The following is an 18,496-nucleotide window of genomic DNA, read 5'->3' as shown; positions in this document are numbered from 1 at the left end:
CAGCTGTGACCCTCTTCTCTTGTCTATGATTTTGAGGGTGCTGTTGACTTCTGCTCCCCAGAAGGGCTCAGTATGGCACGGGAGTGAGTGTGGGGCGGGGGGGGGGTCTCTTCAGCTTGGTGCCTGTTCTTGCTTTTGCCCACAAGGGGTCTTGTCCCTTTAAATAATATTGCATCATCAATTGCTATGACATCACTCCACATTTGTGTTATTTCATTGGTCAGTGGGGTCCTGTCTCTTTAAATCTTACAATAGGCTCCACCCCTTTCTGCCCTGTGCACCCATCAGGCTCCGCCCAGTGAGCTTATTGCAGCATCAGGCTCCGCCCCCACCCCTTCTGCCTGAGCAGTGATGAGGCAAGACCCAGCCCCTTAACTCTGCCCCTTTCCACATGCCCTGTCTTAAGGGATCTTTCCCTTTAAGAAATGACCTCATAAGGGGATGCTAGGCTCCGCCCCTTTAAACATGCTGATGTCATGGGATCAGGCTCTGCCCCTTCCACTAGACTGACGTCAGCAAGCTCTTCTAAGCTCCTCCTCTGGGATGATGTCATCAGCCCTCAGGGACCAGGCTGAGCTGGGCTGTGATGATGTCATAGTGCCCCCTGAATAATGCCCCCCGGAGTTGCAGGAGCCCCTCCCCCCCAGTACTCCCTTTCCCCCCATGCCTGCTCCAGCCTGTGCAGTGAGCTGCAGTGACTCGGCCCCACCATCAGGGGGCGTGGCGCAGCGTCTGCCCTCTCTATGGCCTTTTTCTGCGGCAGGGAACGTGGCCGGGCCGCTCTGTCCGCCCGCCCCCTAGCGCTCTATGGCTCTCCGGGGCCGTTGTGTAGCCAGAGGACCCCGGCTGGGGCTGTCCGTGAAGGTGCCTGACCGGAAAAAGCCACATTCTGCCCCCCTCCCCGGCCGCGCAGGGGGGGAGCGGGGCTGGGGGAGCCCCCTGGGCGCGGGGTGCCCCTGGCTGCGCGGGCCGGGCCGGGCGGTGCGGAGGCCGCGGGGGTCAGGCGGCGCCGCGGTCAGCCCGGGGCGGGTCCTGCCGGCGAGGAAGAGCCAAGGCGGAGACACGTGGGGGCCGGAGCAGCTGCCGGGCGCGCAGGTAGCGGCGGGGGGGCTGGTGCCTCCTGCCCCCGGGACCGCCCCGCCCCCCGGGACCCCGCCCCTCCCCAGGCCTCACAACCCCCTGCCCCATAGAGCCCCCCAGCTCCCTCCTGCCCCATAGAGCCCCCCAGCCCCCTAGCCCCCTCCCCTGCCCCATAGAGCCTCCCCGCCCCCCTCCTGCCTGATAGCCCCCTCCCCTGCCCCATAGAGCCTCCCCGCCCCCTCCTGCCCCTGCCCCCTCCCCTGCCCCAGCCTCCCCGCCCCCTCCCCTGCCCCATAGAGCCTCCCCGCCCCCCTCCTGCCTGATAGCCCCCTCCCCTGCCCCATAGAGCCTCCCCGCCCCCTCCCCTGCCCCATAGAGCCTCCCCGCCCCCCTCCCCGCTCCCCTCCTCCCCGCCCCCCTCCTGCCTGATAGCCCCCTCCCCTGCCCCATAGAGCCCCCCAGCCCCCTCCCCTCCCTCCTCCCCGCCCCCCTCCTGCCTGATAGCCCCCTCCCCTGCCCCATAGAGCCTCCCCGCCCCCTCCCCTGCCCCATAGAGCCTCCCCGCCCCCTCCCCCCCCTCCTCCCCGCCCCCTCCTGCCTGATAGCCCCCTCCCCTGCCCCATAGAGCCTCCCCGCCCCCTCCTGCCCCAGCCCCCTCCCCTAGCCCCCTCCCCTGCCCCATAGAGCCCCCCAGCTCCCTCCTGCCCCATAGAGCCCCCCAGCTCCCTCCTGCCCCATAGAGCCCCCCAGCTCCCTCCTGCCCCATAGCCCCCTCCCCCCCTAGCCCCCTCCCCTGCCCCATAGAGCCCCCCAGCTCCCTCCTGGTCCATATAGCCCCCTCCCCTGCCCCATAGAGCCTCCCCGCCCCCTCCCCTGCCCCATAGCCCCCTCCCCTGCCCCATAGAGCCCCCCAGCTCCCTCCTGCCCCATAGAGCCCCCCAGCCCTCTCCTGCTCTATAGCCACCCTCCCCTGCCCCATGGATCCTCCCAGTCCCCATCTTGCTCCATAACCATCTCTGCCCCACCGCTCTCCCCATTCTCTTCTCTCCATAACCCATCTCCCCCACGCCGACTCCCCCATAGCCTCCTTCAGTCCCCTCCTCCCTCCACTGCCTTCCTGCTGCCCTATAAGCATCCCGCTTTCCCCAGCCCTGACAGGCCCCACCCCATAGCAGCTGCGGCCCCACCCTCACAATTTCCTCCTGCGCCCTTCCCCCACCCCTGCTCCATGACCCCCCCACTGCCCTGACAGCCCCAACCTCCCCATTGCACCCCCATCCGTAATACCCCTGCCTCCCCCAAGCCGCCCAGGGCCCTTCCTGGGGAGGGGGCTGGGTACCTGGGGCTGTTCGCTAGGATGGGGCCCGTGCAGATCACCCCTCCCCCACCGAAACCTCCCGTGGCCCCGTGCCAGGGAGCCGGTCCTTGGAGCCAGACAGACCAGCCCTTGTGCTGGGATTGCATCAGCCCAGCTGGGTCCCGGCGCCCCCTAGAGGGGACAGTCCCTGGGCCCCATTCCCCGCCCCCCGGAGCCAGCCAGGCCCCACCCAGCATCCCCTAGAGGGGCTGGTCCCCTGCCCCCCCCCCGGAGCCAGCCAGGCCCCTGCCCCATTCCCTGCCCCCCCCAGAGCCAGCCAGGCCCTGCCCTTGGGAGGGGCAGGGTGCGGTGTCTGACCAGCTCCCCCTGTCCCTCTGCAGGCTCAGCCCTCGCCATGCCCACCCTGTACCTCTCCCCGCACCCGGACCACTTCCAGAACTACCGGGCCCTGATCGCCGCCCGCTATGCCCCGGCCCCGCCCACGGTGGTGGAGCTGCCCCCGCAGCAGGGGGAGCCGCCCCGGCCCCCCGCCTCCTGCCCCCTGCCCAAGCTGCCCGCGCTGGAGAGCCGGCCGGGGGTGTGGGTCTCGGGCCCGGCCGCCGTGGCGCATTTCCTGGCTCCGGAGCAGCTGAGAGGCCGGGGGCCAGCGGGGGCCGCCCTGGTGCAGCAGTGGGTGAGCTACGCCGAGGGGGAGGTCGCCCCGGCCGCCTGCGGGGCTGCCTTCTCCGCCCTGGGCCTGGCGAAGCAGAACAAGCAGGTGAGACCGCCAGGGTCCTGGGTTCCCTGGGAGGGGGGTGGTGTCTAGTGGTTAGAGCCGGGGGTGGGGGGTACCTAAGCCAGCAAGTCAGCACTCTTGGATTCCCAAGGAGAGGAGTGGGGTCTAGTGGTTAGAGTGAGGGTCTGGGAGTCAGCACCCCTGGATTCCCAGGGAGGGGAGTGGGGTCTAGTGGTTAGAGTGAGGGTCTGGAAGTCAGCACAGCAGGGGTCCCAGGGAGGGGAGCGGGGTCTAGTGGTTAGAGTGAGGGGCTGGGAGTCAGCACAGCTGGGTTCCCAGGGAGGGGAGCAGGGTCTAGTGGTTAGAGTGAGGGGCTGGGAGTCAGCACAGCAGGGGTCCCAGGGAGGGGAGCGGGGTCTAGTGGTTAGAGTGAGGGGCTGGGAGTCAGCACAGCTGGGTTCCCGGGGAGGGGAGTGGGGTCTAGTGGTTAGAGTGAGGGGCTGGGAGTCAGCACAGCAGGGTTCCCGGGGAGGTGAGCGGGGTCTAGTGGTTAGAGTGAGGGGCTGGGAGTCAGCACAGCTGGGTTCCCGGGGAGGGGGGTGGGGTCTAGTGGTTAGAGTGAGGGGCTGGGAGTCAGCACAGCAGGGTTCCTGGGGAGGGGAGTGGGGTCTAGTGGTTAGAGTGAGGGGCTGGAAGTCAGCACAGCAGGGTTCCCAGGGAGGGGAGTGGGGTCTAGTGGTTAGAGTGAGGGGCTGGGAGTCAGCACAGCAGGGTTCCTAGGGAGGGGGGTGGGGTCTAGTGGTTAGAGTGAGGGGCTGGGAGTCAGCACAGCAGGGTTCCTAGGGAGGGGGGTGGGGTCTAGTGGTTAGAGTGAGGGGCTGGAAGTCAGCACAGCAGGGTTCCTAGGGAGGGGGGTGGGGTCTAGTGGTTAGAGTGAGGGGCTGGGAGTCAGCACAGCAGGGTTCCTAGGGAGGGGAGTGGGGTCTAGTGGTTAGAGTGGGGGGCTGGGCGTTATCACAGCTGGGTTCCTGGGGAGGGGGGTGGGGTTGAATGGGATAGAGCTGGCGGGGAGGGGGTGAGAGCGGCTCTGGTGGTTAGAACGGGGGATCCCTGGGCCCGTGTCGGTCAGGTGACCCTGGCGTGTCCCTCTCGGCCCTCCAGGTGGCGGAGCGGGCGGGGGCCGAGCTGCGCCGGGCCCTGGGGGTGCTGGACGCGCACCTGAAGCTGCGCACGTATCTGGTGGAGGAGGCCGTGACGCTGGCGGACGTGACCGTGGCCTGCGCCCTGCTGTTGCCTTACAAATACGTGAGCATCCAAGCTCCCCCGTCGTCCTGGCCCCCCACGAGGCCCTGGCCCCCATGGGGAGGGGGCCTTTGGCGTGGGGTGGGGGGACTGAAAAGCCAAGATCTCCCCCACCCTCCTTTCCCCACCCCTTGGGGAGCAGGTGGGGCAGCTATCAGGACAGCCTAAAGGTGTGGGGGGAGGCAGGGAGGGGCTTGGCACAGTCTGTGTATGGGGCTGAGAGCGTAGTTCTGAGCTGGAACCTGATTTGTCTGCTCCCCGCTGCCCCTGCGATATTTATTGTCAATAATAGCGTCTCTCTTCTCTAATTTCAGTAATGGTATATCTCTTCCCCCTTAATTCCAGTGATGGTATCTCCTTAATATACCTTTCCCCCTGCTCAGTTCCACTAATGGTATCGTCCCCCCCCCCCCCCCGAATTCCAGTAATGATATCTCCTTATATTATCTTTCCCTCTCCTCAGGTCCACTAATGGTATCTCCCCCCCCCCCCCCGGTAATGGTATCTCCTTATATTATCTTTCCCCCTCCTCAGTTCCACTAATGGTATCTCCTTATATTATCTTTCCCCCTCCTCAGTTCCACTAATGGTATCTCCCCCCCCCCCCCACGTATCTCCTTATATTATCTTTCCCCCTCCTCAGTTCCACTAATGGTATCTCCCCCCCCCCCCATTCTGGTAATGGTATCTCCTTATATTATCTTTCCCTCTCCTCAGGTCCACTAATGGTATCTCCCCCCCCCATTCCAGTAACGATACCCCCTCCCGCCCCCCAGTAATGGTTTTTCCTGATCCTGTCTTCCCCTCTCCTTAGTTCCAATAATGGTATAGTCCACCTTAAACTCCAGATTAGTTTTTCCTGATACTTTTACCCTCTCCTCCTCCCGTCTTATATCTTCCACCCTGGGGCTAATAGAAGTATTTACGTATTCCCCCCCCCCCTTTTCAATAATGGTATCTCCCTTGTCCCCATATTGATACCCCCCCAATTTCTTGTGGTCTTTCCCCAGGTGTTGGACCCCTCCAGCCGGGCCTCCTACACCAACGTTACACGCTGGTTCCTGACCTGCGTCAACCAACCCCAGTTCCAGGCTGTGCTGGGGCAGGTGAAGCTGTGTGAGCAGGCGGCGGGGGGTGACACCCCCAAACCGGGGACCAAGGGTAAGTGGTCCCCCAACACCTGCCCAGAGTGCCCCCTTCCAAGCAGTACACTTGCTGTGTCGGCTATGCGGGCACCTGTGGAACTCCCTGCTGCAGGATATTACAGTCCGGATACTAAGCTGGATTGACCCAGAGCTCAGACTCATGGTGGCAGTAGTGGGATACCAGGCTGGATGGATCAATAGGTCTGAGGTCCTGGGGGACACTAAGGTGATCTGGGTAGCCAGGGACAGGGGGAGAGTGGTGTATACGTGGCTGGATTCATGGTGACAGCCGTGGGATACTGAACTAGGTGGACCTGTCAGTCTGATGAAGAGTGAATTCTTTTTGGTTTCCCCAGAACCCGCGGTGCCTGCAGAAATGGGGCCGGCAGCTGAGTCAGCCCCTGCTCCCGGGGAGGCCCCGACCAAGAGCGCCTCCCAGCTGAAGAAAGAGGCGAAGAAGAAAGAGAAGCTGGAGAAATTCCAGCAGAAGAAAGAGAAAAGCCAACAGCAGCAGGGCGAGGTGAGAGAATCGCGGCTGATGCTGGGGCGGGGCGGCGGGGGGGGAACAGCTGCACGGAACGCCACGCAGGACGGCTTGCTCACTGCCCGGCGCTGAAATGCAGCTGATGCTGGGGTGGGGTGGTAGGGGAACAGCCGCACAGGACGGCTTGCTTGTGGCTGAAATGCGGCTGGCGCTGGGGCGGAGCGGTGGGCAAACCGCTGCATAGAACGTCCCACGAGAGTCGGAGAGCACAGCAGGGCATCACGAAGCCGGTTTGAAAACTCAGGCGAGGGCGCGACGGAGCAAATCTGGGGGCTGGCCAGGGGGCTACCACCCTGGCCCTTCGTGGTGGTGGGGGGGAATCATGCCGCCTCCTTTCTCTCTTCATTGCTCCTTCCCCACGCAGCAGAAAAAGGCCAAACCCGAGAAGGAGAAGAAAGACCTCGGGGTTCTGACCTACGACGTCCCCACACGCCCGGGGGAGAAGAAAGGTACGGGGGGGGGGGGTTTGGACCCTTATTCGGGGGCCCCCAAATCCGGCTCCCCATGGGTGTGGGGAGACTGGCCAGAGAGGCTGGCTAGCTGTAAGGGGGCGGAGCCAGCGACGTGGGCGGAGCTCCCTTTGTCCCGCCCCGCTGCTGCCGGGGTAGTGGATTGGCCAGTTGGCTAACGGTGGCGGGGGATTGGCTAGTTGGGTAGAGACTGGGGGGATGTGGCCACTGATTGGTCAGAAGCAGCTGATCGCTGGCGATTGGTGGTTCGTAGCTGGTAGTTGATTGGCTAAGGCTGATTGGGTCCTGGTCGTGGCCGGTGGATTAGTTACCGGCCATTGATTGGTTAGGATGGAAGGCATTGGATTGGCTGCTGGTGACGGCCGGCCGACACCCGATTGGTCGCGGGGGCTGGCTGGTCAGTGGTTTGTCTGTCTCTCTCCTTCCCTGGCAGACGTGACCGGCCCCATGCCGGATGCCTACAGCCCGCAGTACGTGGAGGCAGCCTGGTACCCGTGGTGGGAAAGCCAGGGCTTCTTCAAACCCGAGTACGGGGTGAGTGCGGGCAGGGGCTGGTGCCGGGCGGCCACCAGATACCGGGGAATCCCCCTGTGGGTGGGAGCAGTAGAGGGGATAAGACTCATGTTAGGGTGGTTCTCAGTGCAGCCTGCAGGGGCCGCTCATGCACACCCAGTGCAGAGTCCCCAGCAGGCTCAGCACTGGCAGGGAGGGGGGGTCACCCACGGTTGGCCTTGTGTGTTTGTGGGGACTCGCCCTCTGGAGACAGTACGGGGGGCTTGACACACAGCCAGAGCTCTAGTGACTCTTCGCCTGCGTTGTCCTCCCTGCAGCGGCAGCGCGTCTCGGAGCCGAACCCCAAAGGGCTCTTCATGATGTGCATCCCGCCCCCCAACGTCACCGGCTCGCTGCACCTGGGCCACGCGCTCACCAACGCCATCCAGGACGCGCTGACCCGCTGGTGAGATCCCCCCCACGCCCGGCCCGAGGCCCCTCCCCCAGCCCTGTTGGTGTCCCTCACTCCCACCCTCCTGCCCTACAGCCCCTGACCCCCACAGCCCCTGTCCCCCCAGCCCTGCTGGTGCCCCTCGCTCCTGCCCCTCACGCCCTGCCCCCCAGGCCTGCCGGTGCCCCTCACTCCTGCCCCACAGCCCCTGCCCCCCACACCTGCCCTCTCAGCCCTGCCAGTGCCTCTCACTCTTTCCCCAGAGGCCCGGCCTGGCCCTGCCCCCCAGCCCTGCTGGTGCCCCTCACTCCTGCCCCACAGCCTCTGGCCCCCCAGCCTTGCCGGTGCCCCTGACACCGCCCCGTAGCCCCTGCCTCCCAGGCCTGCTGTGCCTCTCACTCCTGCCCCTGCCCTGGGCCGCCCGCTCACGGCGGCTGCGGGGTCCTGGCAGGCACCGGATGCGCGGCGAGACGACGCTCTGGAACCCAGGCTGTGACCACGCCGGCATCGCCACCCAGGTGGTGGTGGAGAAGAAGCTGTGGCGGGAACAGGGGCTGACGCGCCACGACCTGGGCCGGGAGAACTTCATCCGCGAGGTCTGGAAGTGGAAGAGCGAGTGAGTCACCCCCTCCCCTCCCCTCGCAGCGCGGCCCCCCCCTCCCCCCGGCGCCGCCCTGACCCCCCTTCTCCCCCACAGGAAGGGCGACAGGATCTACCATCAGCTGAAGAGACTCGGCTCCTCCATGGATTGGGATCGAGCCTGTTTCACCATGGATCCGGTAACTCTCTGCCCGACCTCCCCCGATTCTGCCCCCCCCCAATGCGGGGAACATCTCCTGCCCCCCTTCCTCCGGGGGAGGGGGTCAGACACCTCACCGGGGCGCTTTGGTGCCCGGAGGAGAATCTCCCTCTATCGGGAGCAGTACGGGGCATAGGACATAGAGAGGCATAGCGCTGTGTCGCTCCAGCAGGGGGCAGCGAGCTCACGTCTCCTCCCTCCGCTCCGCAGAAACTGTCGTACGCCGTCCAGGAAGCCTTCGTCCGGCTGCACGAGGAAGGGGTGATCTACCGCAGCAAACGCCTGGTCAACTGGTCCTGCACCCTGCACTCGGCCATCTCCGACATCGAGGTGGGCGGGGGGGCTCCGAGCCGGGGGAGGGGGTGGCCAGCGCGAGGGGCTGTGTTGGGGGGGGCTCGGTGATGCCTCGGCTCCCCCCCAGGTGGACAAGAAGGAACTGCCCGGCCGGACCCTCCTGCCCGTCCCCGGGTACAAAGAGAAGGTGGAGTTCGGGGTGCTGGTGTCGTTCGCCTACCAGGTTGAGGACTCAGGTAGGGGGCAGCGCGTGGGGCGGCCGGGCCAGCCCTGATCTGGGGGCAGTTGGGAGGGGCTGGCTCGGGGAGGGGGTCTCACCGTCTCTCTTCCTGCAGACGAGGAGGTGGTGGTGGCGACGACCCGGGTGGAGACCATGCTGGGGGACACGGCCGTGGCTGTGCACCCGCAGGATCCCCGCTACCAGGTACCTACCCCTGGGACGGGGCTCAGTGGGGGAGGGAAGGGGGTTGCTGGGTGACCTCAGCAGGGGGTTTAGTTTTGGGGTCCCTCATATGCCCCCCCTTCCCCTTCTAGCATCTGCATGGGAAGCACGTCGTGCACCCCTTCACCGGGCGGCGCCTGCCCGTGGTCTGCGACGACTTCGTGGACATGGGCTTCGGGACCGGTATGAGGGGGAGGGGCTAGGGTGGGGTTGGGGCCTGGAGCAGAGGTGGGACGAGGGGAGGGGCCTAATGGGGTTGGGACGGGGGTCTGGGGACAGGACTCTGGAATGTGCAACACTGGAGAGGCCCAGACAAAGGAAGTGAAGTAAATATGCCCCTGGGGGTCTGATCCGTGGTGGTACGGGTGGGATACCAGAGTGCCTGGGTCAGTGGGGCTGAACTTTGGTGGCAGAAGTAGGATACCTGCCTAGGAGAGTCCAGGGGGGCTGACTTGTGGTGGTAGCAGTGGGATAGCTGGGTGCTTTGCCCCAGGAGGGTTGGGCTGTGTGACTTGCTCTGGGCACAGTGCCTCGAGTCATGGGAGGGGCTGTTGGATGTGGCGTGAATATGAGGCTGGGGGCAGGTGCCAGGGTTGTGGGCAGGGCGTTGGGGAGTGAAGTGAGGCTGATGCTGGAGGGGAAGGGGCCCCTGGGCAGCAGCGAATCGCAAGGTGTCTCTGACGTCCACCCCCGCCCCTGCCCAGGCGCGGTGAAGATCACCCCAGCCCACGACCACAATGACTACGAGGTGGGGCAGCGCCACAGTCTGGACTTTATCACCATCATCGATGACAGCGGCTGCCTCATCAACGTGCCCCCTCCTTTCCTGGTATGGGGAGGGGGAGCGACGGGCTGGGTGGGGGAGCTTACGGAGCTGGACGGGCTCCAAGGCTGGATTGGTGACGCCAGCTGTGAGGCATCAAACTGCAGGAGAGGACTCCTGGGTCTGAGCTAGGGTAGGGGATACTGGGTTAAACAGACTCCTGAGGTCGGATCCGTGGTGGCAGAAGTGGGATACCAGAGTGGCTGGGCCAATGGAGTTGAGCTGTGGTGATAGTAGGGAGATACAAGGCTAGGCAGGTCCAGGGGGGCTGATCTGTGGTGTTAGCAGTGGGATAGCTGGCTGGCCCGGCCCAGGGGAGTTGAGCTGTGGTGGTAGCGGTGGGATACCGGGCTGAATGGGCCGAGTTGAGCTGGGGTGTGGTGGCAGAGGTGGGATACTGGGCTGAATGGGCCAAGTTGAGCTGGGGTGTGGTGGCAGCGGTGGGATACCGGGCTGAATGGGCCGAGTTGAGCTGGGGTGTGGTGGCAGCAGTGGGATACTGGTTTGGACAGTCCCTGCCAGGTCTGACTCTCTTCCCCCCCAAATTCAGGGCATGAAGCGATTTGAGGCCCGAGGGGCCGTGCTGGAGGCCCTGAAGCAGAAGGGGCTCTTCAAGGAAGTCAAGGACAACCCCATGGTGGTGCCGGTGTGCAGGTGAGAGGGGACTCTTTGATGAGGCGGAGGGATATTCTGAGAGGAGGGTGGGGGTTCAGAGAGAGGCGGAGGGATATCGGAGGGGGGGTGTGATTTGCATGTGGGAGGGATTGATATGTGAAGTGGGGGACTATTTTAAGGAGCGGAGGGATACCTGTGGGGAGGGGGATGGGCAGATCATGTAGGGGAATGGGGTGGGGCAGGATACCAGGCGGTGGGGGCGGGGGGCAGGTGTCTTTGAGGGCGTGCGGAGGGATAGGTGAGGGGGGGGGCTTTTGGTGGCGGAAGGATACGTGCGCAGGAAGAGTGGGGGGGCGGCTCTGGGAGGGGGGAGAGTGGAGGGATGTCTGGGCGGGTGGGACGATTCTTTGTGCGGGGGCGGAGGGATATCGGTGCGTGTGGGGCAGCGACTCTAAGGGGGTGGAGGGATATCAGTGCGCGGTTAGAAGACCTTGGGTTGGGGCGGAGGGATATCTGGACAGGGAGGGGGACTCTTTGTGAGGAGGTGGAGGGATATCAGTGGGTGCTTAGGCTCCCAGATGCTGAGTGCTCCTGAGGCACTTTGGGATGGGGCGGAGGGATATCTGGGTGGGAGGGGATATCTGGAGGGGAGGGGGACTCTTTGTGAGGGGTGGAGGGATAACAGTGCGTGAATAGGTGCTCTTGGGATGGGGTGGAGGGATATCTGGGCGAGGAGGGTACTCTTTTTGCGAGGAGGCGGAGGGATATCACTGCGTGGTTAGGCACTGAGACCCTTGGGGTAGAGGGGGACTCCTGAGGCACCTTGGGTTGGGGCGGAGGGAGACGGGGAGGCCGCCCGCGAGGGGGCCGGCGGAAGGACACGGGGACTATTTCTCCTCCCCCAGCCGCTCGAAGGACGTGGTGGAGCCGCTGCTGAAGCCGCAGTGGTACGTGCGCTGCGAGGGGCTGGCCCGGGGGGCGGCCGAGGCCGTGCGCCGCGGCGACTTGCGCATCCTGCCCCCCTTCCACTGCAAGACCTGGTTCCAGTGGATGGACAACATCAGGTGAGCTCCGCTGGGGCGGGGTGTGGGGCGCTCCCTCCGCTGCTGTGGCACTAGTAGGGCTTTTATCCGCCTGTGTAACATGCCCCTTTGCGTGGGCACGGCTGTTACCCGAGGCCTGCGTCCTGCCCTCTCCCCGCCCCGTATCGGGCCCTGCCTCCCCGGCTGCGGCACAGCGGCAGTAGTAGAGCTTTTATCTGTCCCACTCTGCCACGAAGAGGTGGTACCGACCCAGGTGACGTGTGAGGCGCTTTCTCCCCCCAGGGACTGGTGCATCTCCCGGCAGCTGTGGTGGGGCCACCGCATCCCCGCCTACTTTGTCACGGTCGACGACCCCTCAGTGCCCCCAGGGGAGGTGAGTGAGGGCAGAGACCCTGGGAAAGAGCTGGCGGGGGAGGGGGGGGAGGAGCCTGCGACAGGCCCACCCCAAAATCATGGGACACCAGGAAGAAACAAACTGACGTCAGGAAATTCAGGTTTGATCATGTTAATCTGTGGAACTCACCGCAACAGGATTTTGTAACAAGGGAGACAGCCAGATAGAGTGTCCGAGGCACCTTGCAATTCACTGCAGCCCTGGGGCCCCTTCTTCTCTTCCAGCCCAGCCCTCCCCAAAGGCCTGCCCACAACTCTGTGACCCACCCCAGCCCCATATTCAGGCCACATTCCACAGCCCCTTCCATGACTCTAGGAACTGTCCCCACAGCAAGTCACACAACTCAACTCCCCTGGGCTGAGCTACCCAGCTAGCCCACTTCTGTCACAATTCCTTCCACCCTCTCCTAGCCAGGCATCCCACTTCTGCCACCACTGCTCAGGGGCGGGACACCAAGATAGTTGGGCCTGTGGGTCGGAGCCAAGAAAGGAGGCAGGATGCCGGGGTCGATGGGCCCATGTGTCTGATACCTGTTAACCCTCCTCCCAGGACATGGACGGCAGATACTGGGTGAGCGGGCGGAGCGAAGAGGAGGCCAGGGACAAAGCAGCCAAGGCCTTTGGGGTGACCCCGGACAAGATCTCGCTGCGGCAAGGTATGGCTGGGAGCTTGTGGGTCGGGAGCAAAGGGCACCCGCGTTGAGAACAGCGCCCCTGCCAGTACCCCGTGGCATTGCCCGGCATGCACCGCCGACTGCTATACTAACATCTGTCCCTCTCTCTCGGTCTCGTTCCCAGATGACGATGTCCTGGATACCTGGTTCTCCTCCGGCCTCTTCCCGTTCTCCATCTTCGGCTGGCCCAACCCCGTGAGTCTGAGATGGGGAAGGGGAGCCAGGGGTCCGGGACAGCAGCAAAGGGCTCCCAACCTTGGCGGGAGGGGGAAGATGCTAGGCAGCTGGTGTCAGCAGTGGGATATCCAGATGGGTGGGTTTAGGGGGACTGAGTTGTGGTGGCAGTAGTGGGATACCAGGATCGGTGGGCTTAGAGGGACTGAGTTGTGGTGGTAGCAGTGGAATACCGGGATGGGTGGACCTAACGGGGACTGAGTTATGGTGGCAGTAATGGGATACCAGGATCAGTGGGCTTAGGGGGACTGAGTTGTGGTGGCAGCAGTGGGATACTGGGATGGGTGGGCCCAGGGCTCTCTACCCTGGCACTGGTGATTGGGGTGCTAGGGAACGGGACCCAGGCATCCAGTTGTCTCCTGTCACCATCTGTCTATCCGGGCAGAGCGAAGACCTGCAGGTTTTCTACCCCGGGACGCTCCTGGAGACCGGCCACGACATCCTCTTCTTCTGGGTGGCCCGCATGGTCATGCTGGGGTTGAAGCTGACGGGCAAGCTGCCCTTCCATGAGGTGAGATGGGCGTGGTGCCCTCCCCCCCCCCCCCCCACTCGGCACCCCCTGCACCCCTGCGGTGACCCTGACTTGCCCCACCCGCTATGTTTCAGGTTTACCTTCACGCTGTCGTCCGCGACGCCCACGGCAGGAAAATGAGCAAGTCCTTGGGCAACGTCATCGACCCGCTGGATGTGATCAGCGGGATCACGCTGGAGGTAACCACGGGGAGGGGAGCCGGTTGGTGAGGGTCCATCTGGTCCTACCTGTCCCCCGGATGTTACCAGCCTGGATGTTCGGTGCTTCCCTGCGGCCGCCTGAATCTGCAGTGGACTTGCCCATCGGTAGGGTTCAGAGTTAACGACCAATGGGATTCTCCAATCAGCTGGGCCCATGTCTGTTCTCCCCCTGCAGGGCTTGCATGCGCAGCTGCTGGAGAGCAACCTGGAGCCAGCGGAGGTAGAGCGAGCCAAGCAGGGCCAGGTGAGGAGCTTGGGGAGAAGTAGGAACTTGGGGGGCAGGGACGGCTGAGCTGTCGTGACAGGAGTGGGATACATGGATGGTTGGGCCCATGGGGGACTGAGCTGTGGTGGCAGTAGTGGGATCCATGGGGACTGAGATGCAGTGGTAGAAGTGGGATACTGAGCTGGGGGGGGTTCCTGGGGTTGGGGAGCTGCGGGGTTGACTGGACCCATTGGGACTGAGTTATGGTGGTAGGAGTGGGATACCTGGGTGGTTGGGCCCACGTGGACGGAGTTGTGGTGGCAGCAGTGGGATACTGAGCTGGGGGGTTCCTGGGGGTGGGGAACTGCGGGGCTGACTGGGAATTGATTCACCCCTCTTCCCACACCCCCAGAAAAGCGATTACCCTGCTGGGATCCCAGAGTGCGGTACAGACGCCCTGCGCTTCGCCCTCTGCGCGTACACCTCCCAGGGTGAGTAGCTCACTCCCCCCCGAATCCCTGCTGCAGGGGGCGGACCCCTTGGCCGGGCTGGCCCCACTGCTCTTTGGCCCTGGCTGCCTCCACAGCTCCCTGGTGTCTCAGTTGATCTGGGCCGGGTTCACCCCACCTGCCCCTTTGGCACCCATGGGGGAACCAGGCAACTTACGCAGGGAAACTGAGGCACGGCCATGCAGCCATCACCAAAAATTCCCTCTTGATCACAGGCTCGCTGGCTCTGTCCCTCTGCCTGCAGACACCGGTGTCTCTCCCCATGGCCCCGCCCCGATCCAAGCCACCTGCCCCCTTTGTTCTACAGCTCTGGGGTTGGCCTCTGCCCCATGCCCAGCATCTGGGGCCCAGGCCACCGGCTTCCCCTCGTTGTGGGTCGGTCTCTGCCAGCCCTTGAATACCCCAGAGCCTGGAGCCCTGTCAGACTCTGCCCTGGCTCCTTGGTGCTTCCCAGGCTGGGGAAACTGAGGCACGCTTGGAGGAAAACGCCCCACATTTACTCCTCTCCTACCCTCCTGCCAGGCTCTGCTCTAGCTCCTTGACGCTGCCCAGGCTGGGTAAACTGAGGCACGCTTGGGGAAAACACGCCCTGAGTTCAGCCCCCTGCCAGGTCCTGCTCTGGCTCCTTGGTGCTTTCCAAACTGGGGAAACTGAGGCACGCTCGGGGGGGGGGGGGGAGACTCGCCCCGAATTTGCCCCCCGCCACACCCTGCTCTGGCTCTTTGGTGTGTCCCAGGCTGGGGAAACTGAGGCACACTCGGAGGGGGGGGGGGGGAAGAATGCCCTGAATTCACCCTCCCACTCCCTCTGCCAGGCCGCGACATCAACCTGGACGTGAACCGCATCCTGGGCTACCGGCATTTCTGCAACAAGCTGTGGAACGCCACCAAGTTCGCCCTGCGCGGCCTGGGGCCCGGCTTCCAGCCCCCGCCGGGCCCGGAGGTGAGGGGGGGGGCTCCCCGGGGCGGGCGCGGCCCTGGGGGGGCTGGGGCCTCCCCCCGCCTCACGGGTGCGTTTCCCCGCAGCCCGGCGGCGCCGAGAGCCTCGTGGACCGCTGGATCCTGAGCCGGCTGAGCCTGGCGGTGGAGCTGAGCGAGGGCGGCTTCCGGGCCTACGACTTCCCGGCCGTCACCACGGCCGCCTACAGCTTCTGGCTCTACGAGCTGTGCGACGTCTACCTGGTGAGGGGCGGAGCCGGGGGGGGGGGGGCCGGGGCCTGCCCCAGGGCTGACCTGTGCCCCCGCCCCCCCAGGAGTGCCTGAAGCCCGTTTTCGCCGAGGGCGAGGCCGGGGCGGTGGCTGCCGCCCGCTGCACCCTCTACACCTGCCTGGACACCGGCCTGCGCCTGCTGGCCCCCTTCATGCCCTTCGTCACCGAGGAGCTGTACCAGCGCCTGCCCCGCCGCGGCCCCCGGGCCCCCCCCAGCATCTGCGTCACCCCCTACCCCAGCCCCGAGCAGGTAGCGGGGGCAGGGGCTGTGGGGCGGGAGTGAGGGGCACCAGCAAGGCTGTGGGGTGGGTGTGGGAGGCACCGGCAGGGCTGGGGGGCAGGAGCTGTGGGGTGGGAGTGAGGGCACCAGCAAGGCCGTGGGGGGCTGTGGGGTGGGTATGGGAGGCACCGCCAGGGCTGGGGGGCAGGGGCTGTTGTGGGGTGGGAGTGGGGCACCGGCAGGGCTGGGGGGCAGGAGCTGTGGGGTGGGAGTGAGGGCACCAGCAAGGCCGTGGGGGGCTGTGGGGTGGGTATGGGAGACACCAGCAGGGCTGGGGGGCAGGAGCTGTGGGGTGGGAGTGAGGGCACCAGCAAGGCTGTGGGGGGCTGTGGGGTGGGTATGGGAGGCACCGGCAGGGCTGGGGGGCAGGGGCTGTTGTGGGGTGGGAGTGGGGCACCGGCAGGGCTGGGGGGCAGGGGCTGTTGTGGGGTGGGAGTGGGGCACCGGCAGGGCTGGGGGGCAGGAGCTGTGGGGTGGGAGTGAGGGCACCAGCAAGGCCGTGGGGGGCTGTGGGGTGGGTGTGGGAGGCACCGGCAGGGCTGGGGGCCAGGGGCTGTTGTGGGGTGGGAGTGGGGCACCAGCAGGGCTGGGGGGCAGGAGCTGTGGGGTGGGAGTGAGGGCACCAGCAAGGCTGTGGGGGGCTGTGGGGTGGGTATGGGAGACACCAGCAGGGCTGGGGGGCAGGTGTTGTGGGGTGGGAGTGAGGGCACCAGCAAGGCTGTGGGGGGCTGTGGGGTGGGTATGGGAGACACCAGCAGGGCTGGGGGGCAGGTGTTGTGAGGTGGGAGTGAGGGCACCAGCAAGGCCGTGGGGGGCTGTGGGGCGGGAGTGAGGGGCCCCATCAGGGTTGGGGGGCCGGGGGTCGGGCGCGGGGGCCCTGTTAACCCCTCCCTCCCCGGGGCAGTGCGCCTGGCGGGACGCGGGCCTGGAGGCGACGGTGGATTTCGCGCTGAGCGTGGTCCGGGCCGTCCGCTCCCTGCGGGCCGACTACAACCTCACCCGGACCCGAGCCGACTGTAAGTACCTGCCCCCCCCCCCCCCCCCCTTCCCCCCCCCCCCCTCTGACCTCCCCCCCCCCCCCCCCCCCAGGTTTCCTGCAGTGCCTGGACCCCGACGCGGCCGCCGCCGCCCGCCGCTGCTCCGCCTACATCGGCACCCTGTCCTCCTCCGGCCTGGTGCGGGTGCTGGGCCCGGGCGAGGCCCCCCCCGCCGGCTGCGCCGTGGCCGTGGCCTCTGACAAGTGCACCGTGCACCTGCTGCTCAAGGTGAGGGGCCCGGGCGTCCGTGCGTCTGACCGGCAGGGCGGGGGGGGACCCGGGCGTCCGTGCGTCTGACCGGCAGGGCTGGGGGGGGGACCCGGGCGTCCGTGCGTCTGACCGGCGGGGCGGGGGGGGACCCGGGCGTCCGTGCGTCTGACCGGCAGGGCTGGGGGGGGACCCGGGCGTCCGTGTGTCTGACCGGCGGGGCGGGGGGCAGTCCGGGGGTGGGGTCGGGGGGGACCCAGGCGTCCGTGCGTCTGACCGGCGGGGCGGGGGGGAATCCAGGGGCGGGGCCAGGGGGACCCGGGTGTCCGTGTGTCTGACCGGCGGGGCGGGGGGGAATCCAGGGGCGGGGCCAGGGGGACCCAGGTGTCCGTGCGTCTGACCGGCGGGGCGGGGGGCAGTCCGGGGGCGGGGCGGGGGGGACCCGGGTGTCCGTGCGTCTGACCGGCGGGGCGGGGGGCAGTCCGGGGGCGGGGCGGGGGGGACCCGGGTGTCCGTGCGTCTGACCGGCGGGGCGGGGGGCAGTCCGGGGGCGGGTCAGGGGGGACCCGGGCGTCCGGGCATCTGACCGGCGGGGTGGGGGGCAGTCCGGGGACGGGGCAGGGGGAGTCCGTGCGTCTGACCGGCGGGGCGGGGGGCAGTCCGGGGGCGGGGCCGGAGGGGGCCCATGCGTCCGTGCGTCCGACCGGGGGTGCCGCCTCCCCAGGGGCTGATCGCCGCCGAGCGGGAGGTCTCCAAGCTGGCGGGGAAGCAGGCCGACCTGCGGAAGCAGCTGGAGCGGCTCCGGGAGCGGCTGGACTCCCCCGACTACGGCTCCAAGGTGCCCCCCAAGGTCCAGGAGGCTGACGCCGCCAAGGTACCCGCCCCCCCCCCCCGTTCCTGGGACTCCCACCTGCCTGCTCCAGGGCAGGGTCCGCCTGGGGGTCAGGCAGGAACGTGGCTTCTCGGGGGGCGCGGGGCTGCCAATAGCGAGGGCGGGGGGGGGGGAGCAGGGAGGGAGGTCCTGGGGTGGGGGGCTGGGCCGTGCCCCCTCCCTGCCCTCACGCCCGGGCCATGTCCCCCCACAGCTGCAGCAGAGCCAGGCGGAGCTGCAGAAGGTGACGGAGGCCATGGAGACTTTCCGGAGGATGATCTGAGACGGCCGGACCCCGTGTCTCGTCCCTGTGGGGCTCCGCCCCCTGGCCGGCTCCGCCCCCTGGCTGGCTCCGCCCTCCCACCAGCCGGCTCCGCCCTCCCCCCCCCCCCCCCGCCGCGCTCCGATTCCCCCTGGAGTCTATTTTCTTGGACGATATTAAACTATTTTGCTGACATAGAGAAGCCGAGACTTTTCTTGGGGGGGGGGGGGGGGGGAATGTGGGGAGGGGGGGACAAGCACCCGGATGTGTTGGGGGGGGGGGTTCAGTGGGGAGTTGAGGGCAGGATTTGAGCTGGAGCGCTCCCTCCGCCGCTAGCAGTAGCTGGCCTT

At 66.4% G+C, this 18,496-nt stretch overlaps 1 protein-coding gene across 2 annotated transcripts; it reads left to right on the top strand.

Annotated features, from left to right (window-relative positions):
* The first annotated feature begins 921 nt into the window (after nt 1-921).
* On the top strand, nt 922-18,339 carry VARS1 (valyl-tRNA synthetase 1). Of its 2 annotated transcripts, none has more exons than XM_089771717.1 (31): nt 922-1,095; nt 2,779-3,155; nt 4,275-4,418; nt 5,426-5,576; nt 5,917-6,080; nt 6,472-6,553; nt 7,008-7,108; nt 7,405-7,532; nt 7,969-8,133; nt 8,215-8,296; nt 8,527-8,646; nt 8,738-8,846; nt 8,946-9,034; nt 9,145-9,235; nt 9,757-9,881; nt 10,426-10,529; nt 11,396-11,554; nt 11,816-11,906; nt 12,477-12,582; nt 12,725-12,795; nt 13,220-13,345; nt 13,441-13,545; nt 13,742-13,810; nt 14,184-14,262; nt 15,095-15,222; nt 15,306-15,461; nt 15,533-15,739; nt 16,674-16,785; nt 16,859-17,034; nt 17,738-17,887; nt 18,099-18,339. In XM_089771717.1, the coding sequence occupies exons 2-31, from the start codon at nt 2,793-2,795 to the stop codon at nt 18,165-18,167; spliced, it is 3,822 nt and encodes a 1,273-aa protein (XP_089627843.1). In that variant the 5' UTR covers nt 922-1,095; nt 2,779-2,792; the 3' UTR covers nt 18,168-18,339. The 2 variants fall into 2 exon arrangements, with proteins under 2 accessions (XP_089627843.1, XP_089627845.1); XM_089771719.1 differs by having other exon boundaries at nt 939-1,095; nt 6,469-6,553.
* Nucleotides 18,340-18,496: the final 157 nt, after the last annotated feature.

This window comes from Pelodiscus sinensis, chromosome 19, assembly GCF_052426305.1.
Source record: "Pelodiscus sinensis isolate ZL-2025 chromosome 19, ASM5242630v1, whole genome shotgun sequence".
NCBI lineage: Eukaryota > Metazoa > Chordata > Testudines > Trionychidae > Pelodiscus > Pelodiscus sinensis.
The sequence above is the reverse complement of the archived record's forward strand: the minus strand, read 5'-3'. Positions and strand labels throughout refer to the sequence as shown.